Source organism: Halichondria panicea, chromosome 2 (assembly GCF_963675165.1).
Source record: "Halichondria panicea chromosome 2, odHalPani1.1, whole genome shotgun sequence".
Lineage (NCBI taxonomy): Eukaryota > Metazoa > Porifera > Demospongiae > Suberitida > Halichondriidae > Halichondria > Halichondria panicea.
Window position 1 is genome coordinate 2,725,310 of NC_087378.1, and position 10,587 is coordinate 2,735,896.

Here is a 10,587-nt window from a genome sequence, read left to right on the forward strand (position 1 = left end):
CTCTTGAGTGAAGATCTTAACGCTGACTGGTTACGTTTTGCAATTGGTGAAGAAGTAGGCGATTCTCTGGGTGTGGTGTTGGCTGAGTACGAGTGGTGGCCTGAATCTTGAAACAATTGTTCTTGTTTCAAATTCGGAAAAACCGTGGTCTTTGAGATGCCTTGTGTGTGCTCATTGAGTACCCTGAACCAGGCTGGGATCTTGGCACGTATGGAGACAGTGAAGGATCCACAGGACCCACTGAGAATGGGGAGCAGGGCCTTTACCTCGGAGTCATCCCACGAGATGTCACAGTAGTCCTCTGTACAAAACAATCATAGGGTGATCAAAACACCTACATGTACGTACGTATTGTAAAGATTATACAGGCTTGCCAAATAAACTAAAACTATGCAGGCTATATACTGACTATAGTACGAGTACGAGCAACAATCCAAGTAAAGTATTGTGTACATGGTAAAGATCACCATAATTATACATGTATACATGCACATGCAGTATAGACTGGAGACCACTCGGAAAAGAGAGACTGGTATCTACCACAAAAATTAGGTCCACGTTTAGCTAACAGAATACACAACATCATTTTACCAAATTAGCGTGCGTGAAATTTATTTAACGAAATGGTTTTAGAGGCGATTCTAGTGCCTCGAAAATTTCGTGCTATACGAGCATTTGTAATCGAGGCTGGTAATATTTTGTGCAGTAATAATAAGTGCATGTGCTGTGGCACGTGACGTTTGCATTCTTGTGGTTGCATGAGATTCTTCACACACGGAACAACTCTTTGATAAATAGCTTACCAGTCCCTTTCCAAAGGCAAAAAAGGGAGTGGTCTCCAGTCTAGCATAAATTATGGACACAAACTCACTGTCATAGTCAGCCACTGTCACAGTGACAAGCTCCACATCGGTGTGCGCTTTAGCCAGACACTCCAGCTGGAAATCGTACTTGCAACTAAACAGAGAATAGTACAATTTCATGATCCAGAATAATTATAACTATACACTTCACAACTAGGTGCTTGACCTACATGTACAGCGTACAACATGATTGTAGCAATGGTTAATCGAGATTATGTGAAAATTGAAGGCGATACTACGTACAGCTGTAAGCAAACGAGAAAAACCATCATAGGGAAAGAAATACAGACAGTTTATACTCACATTTCTCCATCAAGCAGCTCAAATTTAGTAATGGCAGGCCTGGTGACTCTGAGACTGCCCTCCCTACCGGGGGAGAGGGGCAACTCATCCGAGGCAGGGAGTACAGACAGACGAATCTCCGGCAGAGGAGGGACCACTCGCACTATGCGGTCTTCCGGTATCTTCACTTTGCACTCGTGGTGTAGAATACCAAACACAACCGCCTCATAGCCTATACAATGGTATAACTATACAGTTTGTATATTACGTACATGTACACATGTATTACAATTCATCAGCTAACTGAATTTCTGAGTGAATTAAAGCAGTTGTGAGATGTTACATAATTATATTCTTTATGTACAGTGTATCGTAGTCGTGTTGCTCTCACCTTTAATGTCCAGAAGGCCTGGTTCTCGGGGCACAGTGATAAGCTTGATGTCCTGGGGCTCCGACTCTGAGGGCAGGGTGAGGGACGTCGGGAATATTTCCACTTGAGCTCCCTCCGTCAGAATCAGCTGTACAGTTACATGTACATAGACATGAAATCTACCAGTTGTAGTAATTTGCTAAAAGGAGGACTTATATTGTTTACTTCTCAGGCTGTACACTATGCAAATAGCTGTAAAAGAGACGCTATTGGCCGGCTTATCTCATGTCATACATGACATATCTTTATGTATTAGTCAGTATTCTCAAAATTATTCATTGGATTTGCATGCATCTTAGAGTGTACAAGTATTTACTGGTTGTGTTGAGGCTATGTATGCTGTAAATGCAGCGCTATGACAGGTGAGCAAACTCACACAAAATTGACAAACAAATCAACACACCGACCGACTACTATAATTTGTGGCGCCGGCAGCGTGCCTTGGGTAATTTAAGCTCTATGAAATCTATTATCCTAAAAAGTGGGTGTGTAGTTTTAAGTACACACACACATGTATGAATACTCTCATACAAATTAAGGGACCTTCTCATACTCTAAAATCAAAATCCCACAACGATACCAGCCCTATACATGTACGACATACTTGCACCCACCATTTCAGATACTCTCAAGTCAAAGGGTAGTGTGTTTTCCACAATCAGCTTGATCTCCCCCGGGTTACCCACCACCCACAAAACCTCAGGACGCTGCTTCCCCCTACGTCGCCTTGCTTCATATGGTGAGAAAATGAATGGACTGTCTTCTTCTTGCTTCGAAGGAATTTCTTTTGGCTCTACAAAGCCCTTGATTTTGATTGGCTTTAACAAATCCACGAGCTCGACTAGAGATACGGATTTAACCGAGGGGATATTTTCCAGAGGCAGTGGAGATTGGATCTTCTTGATTGTAGCAGAATTGGGAGAGCCATTGTCCCTCTCCAAAGATTCCTCCACAATGTTTTTGAGCATCAAGGTGATCTCTTGTACATCTTTAGAGGAGAGGTGCTCGGCTAAGTACCGCAGGAGGTAGCAGCTGTGGCTGTATGAAAGAAAACAAGAGTTGCGACATTTAAAATTGTGTGTGGCTACTGTGCATGCACATTGGCATACCATACACAAAGAACAGAGATATAATATATCATTACTAATACTTACATACAAGGAAATGTGTTGATCACATCAGCTCACCTAATAGTCAGCTCATTTTCTTGTTTCCTTCTTGATAGAAAAACAAAGTCCTTCAACACTTGTGCCTGTATCAGGGGCCAGCCGTTGTAGCACTCTATAGGGAGTTGAACAGAATAGCTTTCCTAACACACACCATTCGTTATAAACTCACTACAAGCATAACTTAAGTATAAGATGTACGTACGCACCCTCATTTTTAGGCAGCTCTGCTAACTGCAGACTCAGCTTGTAGTCCGGGAGACAAGTCACGATCAGATTGTAAGCCTGCATGAACGACCATACATGTACACTTCAGTAGATGCTAATGTTTTCACCTGTACACCTCAACACATACAGTGTACATTTACATGTATGAATGTCTCGAGGGAAAACATACAAATACTGTTTCAACCATGGAAATTAAACACCATGTAATATTTATATCACACTTAGCTACATGTAGCAATAAGTGTTTTAATGTGTGCATGAGGATGATGCAATATAATGCATAGCTGAGCATTACTCAACGAGAGCATTATTGCATCATCGAGTGCACCAGCATTAAAAACACATCAACTAAGCTGTACAGTAAAGTGTGCAATAAGAAGTTGTTGTTGCACATTTTTTTTCTAATACTATACTACTTTATTATAATTATGCTCTAGAAGCACTTTCAAAGAGCAGAAGTAAATGCACCACCCTCCCCACCCTCCCGCTCCTAAATGACACTGTACTGAGATAACGTAGACCATTATGTACAGTCCTCCAATATGCACAGGGTACCAGGCAAATACATTATACTAACAGTATCTTGGACTGAGTAGGGCTCACCTCTATGACTTGGTCAGGAGACTCGGCGATTTTGCTGGCCCAGCGAGCAGCGTAGTGTGTGAACAAGGCAGCCTTGCGATGAAGTCCCATGCTACGATACATCTCCGCTATGGTGCAATGCAGCTGGAGCTATGGGGACGGCAACATTCAATCATGAGCTGAATCAAGACGAATTTCCTGGCTACATGTATGACAGCTACATAGCTACAGTACATGTAGTATAGACCATTACATGTGTACTGCATGCACCCAATGCTCAATTCTCACCCTACATGAACTGTACGTGTGTGCACACATACAATACAATACATGCACAGGGAACACTTTGGGCACACGTCAGAGTGAACAACTAACTACATGTATAGCCCAACCTTGTCAGTGGCATTGATGAAGGAGGGCTCTTCCACTGCCAGCATTCTCTGCAGTTGGTCACTTGCCACCCTGTAACTCTATGTGTGTGTGGGAGAGAGAGGTTAGCGCTATACACACAGGGCATAAATATACACACTCTCTGTATGGTACCACACATTAATTTTGCGTGTGACTGCCAGTGAGGATTCATAAATCTTAGGAAATAATCGCTATTTGGTCTTCCCTATTGATCAATACTACAATCTTGCAAATTTTATAGCACAGCTGTCAGCCACCTTTTGATCAATGAGATACTTGCTGAACTTGAGCAGAGCTTCCAGGAGGGACACAACTCCAAGGTGTTTAGCCTAAGCATTGTGTACACAAATGATGATCACGATTGGAATCAACTTATAGTCACTATAATTATTTGCAAAAAATTCAAACATTCTGGAGTGCATAGAACTTCAATTTGAAGTTTGGGGGTACTTAAAGTTAAAGTTCGGTTGTACATGTACAGACTGACTATTAAAATACTAAAATTAATAGAGCTCCTTTTAATCTAGACGTACCTTATCGTAAAACTTGAGCGCAACAGTGTACTTATCGACGATGAAGTCCTTATGCAGGAGTGCCTCGTTGACCTGCAAACAGCCCTCGTCGTCATCCTCCTCCCCGTAGACACCGGACTCATCTTCGTCTGACAGTGCAGGCCGTGAAGAAGGGGATTCCCCCGCATTGGCAGCTCCAGTCTTGAACACTATACTACCTGTGGCAGTGAGAGGATCTTATACTGATTCTCTGCAATTGATTATTGGGTGCATTAACAAGCAATCTGCCAGACAATGACAATACGTACATTGTGCATCAGTAGAATTGGTAGTATGCTCATTATCTTCAAATATGGACATGACTCCACTCCTCATGTTCTTTATATCTTAATGTTTACGTAATGCCCTATATAAAGTATGGCCGTCACTCACCATTAACCTTATCTGTCTCACCATCTCCATCTACTGTACCAACTGGTTTCCGCAGTGAATTGTATTTTGGCCTTACGATATCTACTCCTGTGAGTGAGGATTGTCGCCTGGGGTCAAGGGTCAGAGTTGAGCGAGGTGATGAGGTGGAGCCACCGGAGGACGAGGAACTGACACGAGATATTCTGGAATTGTTGGCAGGCTACAAGGTAGGGAGTTATGGAGCGTAAAATTATTGCAAGCAAAAACAAATTTATATAACAGCCACACCAAATGTAGGATTTAGGAAGGCTGGATTGCACAAAAAGTATGCTTGGCCTCCTATGATGAAGCAATGACTCCACCCCCTTGAGTGGAAAAAATAAGGTGGCTAATCTGCACATTATATGCTTCACCTTCCTCAGCGGTCCAAGATTAAGTGTGAAACCCTGGGCTTTCTGTCCCAGTACTTCCTCACACAGCTTCATAACTATTGCCGTCACGCCCAGCCCTTCGTTGACGGAAGCATACCACAAGTTGTCTCTTTGGTGAGGTCTCATGAGTTGCAGTGCACTGGTGTACCAGTGAAAGGCCATTTTGAGGTCACCTACCAACAGGCTCATGTCTGCAAGGTGTTTCTCCATCCTCGCCTTGATGTGAGTGGGTGTCAATCTAGTATGTGTGTGAATGTGAGTGTGTGTGTGTGTGTGTGTGTGTGTGTGTGTGTGTGTGTGTGAGTGTGGTTGGAAAGTAGGCTGGCGTATGGGTATGTACTCAGGAGTTCATGTACTCATGATGTACGTACTATAAAAGGGGGTATTGTGTCAATAGTTAGTGTTTGCATACACTGTTAAGTTAACACCAACAATACCCAATTTATGTTGGGTATAGTACTACCCACATAAAGAACAATGTGTTTTAATCACTTTCAAGGTATACAAAAGGTACTACCATATTACTAGAATGTTTGCGAGCATCAAACATTTGCGAATTTTGCGAGGGTTGATCAATTCGCAAAACCTACTAGTAAATACACACGATCCTTGGCCAGAACGCGATAGTTAGATCGCAAAGGGTCAAATTTTCTGTTGATTTGGCTCATTCGCAAAGGTTTTTCACCTGCAAAATATTCTAGTAATACGGTATAAAAACCTATCACACCGAGCTATTATATGGCATCTGTGTATTGTAAGTCAATGAGCAACCAATAAGATACCATTTCAGTACCACCAGGAGACCAGCCTAAGGCACAAAAGATAATGGCAAACATCTATACCATGCACTCTCACTTCAATTCCAGCCCTGGGTCATCTTCAGGATGACTGTACTCTTTGGACTCAAACGGTGAATGCAAGACTGTGACAGAAGATGTTCGAGCTAACGAGTTATTCAACTGTGTTATCCGTGATTTCAGAGTGGAGTAAATAGCAAGAGCGAAGTCCGTGACTATTTCGGTGAGACAGTCGTGTTTAATGTCATCACTGCCGAGCTCAGAATCTATCAGACAATGTCCCTTGTTGATATCTATGTTCCCACCCTCTAGCTCAGACTTTGAGCCATAAATTATACATCTACATTCACACAAACTGCTCTCAAACCGATTAGAATACGTCTTGAAACCAGCGATGACATTGTCAAGGTCGTCTAGGTCGTAGCATCTGCATACTCCGAGGACACCTCTAATCTGCTTGTGTGGGTTGAATTCGCTCCACTTGGGGCCTTCACTTGCCCATGATGGTAACTCTTTGTAGTTCAGAAATCTTAGGAACAGCACTGTCCCTTTAGGCTCTGTTAGCTGAATGGGTGGTAACTTGGTGAGTGCTTGAAGGACACCATTGAAAAATGAGTGTGACTCCTCTCCAAGATCTTTCACTGCAATGTGCAGAAATCCCTGGTTTCTGGCCTCCTGGTTGAAGTCTATTAGTGACATTCTTAGTATAGACCAGTCCTGTTAGCTTTATCTCTAGCTCTAGCTCTAGCTAGCTAGCTAGCTCTGTCCTCCAACATAAATTTTAATAGCGAAACACGTCACGTGAAGTAGAAGAATTGAATGGTAAAGATCACAATCAGAATAAGTCACAATAAATTACAAAAGTAAGTGCTAGCCTAGGTGTGTGGCAAACACTTCTCACACAATATATATACGAGTCACTAAACATTCTTTCGTCCTAGCTCAGCCAGCACTTGATGCCGTTCTGCATAATAAAATTACACAAAGTAAAAACAATCGTATCATAATTTTTACTCACCTGACCATCGCAACTGGCAGAGTTTTTTCCCTAAGAAATAGAAGAATAATCCAATGAAGGAGCATGCCAAAAAGAAGAGTGGTAAAAGGGGCAGTGGGATGATATTGAAGAAAGGATAAGGCCACGCTTGAGACATTGTGAACACCCAGACTATCCAGATCATGTATGAAAATGAGTATCCAAATGTGACAAGAGTGGCAGTCCAATTTCCAGGGAACCGATGAAACACTACAACTAGCTCAACAAGGACACACAACACGACTGTTGTGTGCCATAAGTGGTTCAAAATGGATGGTATGGTGTTGTCCAGGAAAGTTGGGTAGATCAGCTCGCGGTCAATGGCATAAATACCCCAGAACATCACTGCTACAAACTGAGGAATAATACAACACATCATCCCAATCCACAATTAAATATGAAACAACGAATATCACTTTGATCTCTATTCTTACGCACACACTACTGCGGTTCAAAAATATTAAAGCATGATGATCTAGTAGGAGGTGGAGCGATTATAGTGGACCCCTTTACAAGCAATGTTTTGGCTGCTGTACAGAGGTTGGCCTTAAAACAACCCTTCAACAGACACACATTTCATTTGGGACACCAATGCCTAAGCTGCAGTGACTGTCAAGAGGGGTCAACTGTACAGGCATGACAGAATTACTAAAGCCAGTAGGCTTTAACTAGGATTGCATGGCACCACTTTTGTAGCTTTTGAAATCACTTAGTTCACACGCCCCTTAACACTAAACAAGGGGAAGTAAGTAACAAAACATGTACATCCTCTCACGTTAAACTTATCAGGTGAGTCGCTTTGCACTCACACCAAATCTATCTAAATACACCTCCTAAAACGATTGACTTTACTTACAATTGGCAGAGGAAGGGCTACGGTGCAAAACACAGTATCACAAATCTTTCTGAATGAGACTTTGGTGGCACCATACGGCATTATGTCCACAAAGAAGCACAAAAAGAAATACAGAAACTGGACCCACTGCAGAGAGAGAGAAAAATGTAATGGACACAATCGTAGCTCAACAACGTACCAAATTCAGGTAAGTAAGATACTTCCATCTTCCTCCATAGGTGAAGTGGCCCTCAAATCCCACTCCTTTGCTTCGTTTGAAAATCGTAGCATCATACACATGCACGAAAATGTAGAAGCACATAAGAACAAGATGACACACAAACGACACTCCAATCTCAATGTTGGAACGTCTGAGAATTTGTCGGTGCCTTGAGGCTGAGCTCTGTCTAGAGCCACCGCCACCCGTACCACCCCAGTCATCATCATCTGATAGGTCCCAGTAATCATCCCCACCCTCTTTGGCCTGATTAGCATCAAGACTGGCATGAACGGGCTCCTCACCTCCCTCACCAGGGCTGGCCTCCATCTCTTCTGGGTTCTCCTCTGCTTTGGTGGCAGCTCTCTTCCGTGGTCCTTTAGCCATCTCGAAATCTAGCCTCAGTTAGTGAGATTATGGGGGTTGCTGCAGCTCAGTGCAATCATAGATACTAGAGGAAGGGGATTGTGAACGAGATCACGTGAACTCAATTTTCATGGACTGTCCGTGTTAGACGGAAGCATTAGCAGAATGGCCGGAAGTAGACAGGAAGTATATAGATCTGTGTTGCTGGGTATGGTTGCAGCCTCCTCTGTGGGCCCTCCTGCTAGTGAAGACATATAAAGGAAGTAGGACTCTGAGCTATGTGTGTATGCAAGCTTTTAGTTTTGAAATTATTTATTTGTAGGTTCTTTCTACTCTGGAAATGTGTCCATGCTCTACAATTATACAATATAAAATATCCATGACAACTCATCATCAGATTCTATATAACATTATTATGAACTGCAGACAAGCCATGACATTGTAAAGATACACGTACATTATGAACGATATGAGTTAGAATGTGTTGTCAGAGTCCGGTCTTCTGCGTTTGGGTAACGGTTCGTGAACAATTTTTTGACAGAACTTACCTGCATGATCAACTATAATATATAGTGTAGAAGAGTGATGCTTTCACAAATCCATTTAAGGCCAGGATTTTCATCACAAATGTTCAGGGAATCGATAGATCTCTAGCACAGCACGCTGGTTTAGGTAACTTAGGTTGAAAGAACTGAGTTGATAGAGGGGGTGTAAGGGTATATTCAGAACGTACTGACAAGTTCCAAATGAGCTGGCACTGAACACACAAGGTGACGATGACATCAACTCTTGGAAGCTTGACAATGGTGAGCACATTCTTGATGGCAATTAGTTCAACACTGACTTGGCAAGAAGTGGAGAGATTCAAGAGTTGCTGGTCGACTCAGGTAAAGGCTGATGAGAACAGACGGGGATGTCTGCTGCTTCTTGCTTTTCTTTCGCTGAAAAAAACGCAATTTCTGACTTCCCATGCCCATTGTTACAATCACACCTGTGTGGGAAAAGAACAACATGACATTTTCACACTTTTTCATTGAGGCAAAATTCTTTTTTCGAGTTAGTACAGCTACTATGTAATAGCTATTCTCATAGAGTAAAGCTAAGAGAATCAGAAAATTCACACTAAAACTTTCAATTGTGAACAGTCAGATCAGGACACCCCACACAAAGAAGGCACCCCATTCGACCTATTTCACAACACTGGAGAACAACAAAAAGCTTACATATCAAAAAAAGGGGCTATCCTGTTAAAGCTCAAGTCAAGGAAACAGCCAATGTGCTTACTAGCTTCTAAAAGTGTATCAGAAACTAGATTCTCCCCAAACAGTGCTAAAAACAGGTAAATGGTGAGTCATAGCTAACTTGTAGCTCAACAGTAGTATCTTTTTACTTAAAACGCTCAAAATATTGTTAGTATAGATTACTACTGACATTAAAGCTCTTAGATAGTCCTTTCTTACCTTTAGAAGCGAGTAAAACTCTGAAAAGTCTTTAGCCCGCTCAAAATTAGCCAATTCGCGGTCTAACGCGGATAGACCTCAGCTCTCATGTATGATCTATAGCGCACGTGATCTCGTTCACAATCCCCTTCCTCTACTATCTATGGTGCAATGGTGCAATGTACCGGGTATATGTACGTGCAGCAGCCAATCCCGGATCCCAACACCAGTCCTCCTTCCTGGTCAGAGCTTCCTGGTCCTAGACTCTGATTAGCTAGCTGGGAGGAGCTCTGATACCACATCACGTGCCACACTTGATGCACATGTGCATCCCCTAGCCTCGAACAGGTGTATTTTAATCGGCCTGATCTCGAGGCTACAAGAATAATAGCTACAACTTTAATCGGCCTGATCTCGAGGCTACAAGAATAATAGCTACAACTCTGCACACAAAATTAAGACTTTTACCTCCATTTCCTTCTTATTTGATGCTCAATTATATCTCTTGACGAGTGCTTGTTTTATGTCCATATGAAAATTATCGTGTACCATACCACTGTACTGACAGAATGTAGCTATAT

The 10,587-nt window shown here is 42.3% G+C and overlaps 2 protein-coding genes across 2 annotated transcripts; both read right to left on the minus strand.

The window, feature by feature from the left end:
* Positions 1–6,866, minus strand: LOC135331868 (trafficking protein particle complex subunit 9-like; the record flags this gene model as incomplete). The annotated part of the gene is given in 14 exon segments (XM_064527141.1): positions 1–301; positions 872–957; positions 1,167–1,377; positions 1,537–1,663; positions 2,190–2,613; positions 2,763–2,856; positions 2,951–3,026; positions 3,573–3,701; positions 3,944–4,021; positions 4,220–4,291; positions 4,496–4,692; positions 4,907–5,105; positions 5,299–5,554; positions 6,172–6,866. Coding segments are annotated over 14 exon segments (2,891 nt in total), but the record flags the coding sequence as incomplete, so codon positions are not given.
* Positions 6,867–6,928: 62 nt separating this feature from the next.
* On the minus strand, positions 6,929–10,293 carry LOC135331942 (androgen-induced gene 1 protein-like). Its single transcript, XM_064527248.1, has 5 exons — positions 10,173–10,293; positions 8,184–8,637; positions 8,006–8,131; positions 7,132–7,504; positions 6,929–7,077 (listed from the first exon to the last, which is right to left on the minus strand). Exons 2-5 carry the CDS (start codon positions 8,586–8,588, stop codon positions 7,034–7,036), a joined length of 948 nt encoding a protein of 315 aa, XP_064383318.1. The 5' UTR covers positions 8,589–8,637; positions 10,173–10,293; the 3' UTR covers positions 6,929–7,033.
* Positions 10,294–10,587: the final 294 nt, after the last annotated feature.

Bases quoted from the DNA above. Each gene is read 5' to 3' on its own strand.
- LOC135331942 (XM_064527248.1), bottom strand. From the start codon at position 8,588: ATGGCTAAAGGACCACGGAAGAGAGCTGCCACCAAAGCAGAGGAGAAC. The intron at 7,505-8,005 runs GTAAGTAAAGTC...ATTATTCCTCAG, and splicing joins TAGCCCTTCCTCTGCCAATT to TTTGTAGCAGTGATGTTCTG. The intron at 7,078-7,131 runs GTGAGTAAAAAT...TTTATTATGCAG, and splicing joins CTGCCAGTTGCGATGGTCAG to AACGGCATCAAGTGCTGGCT.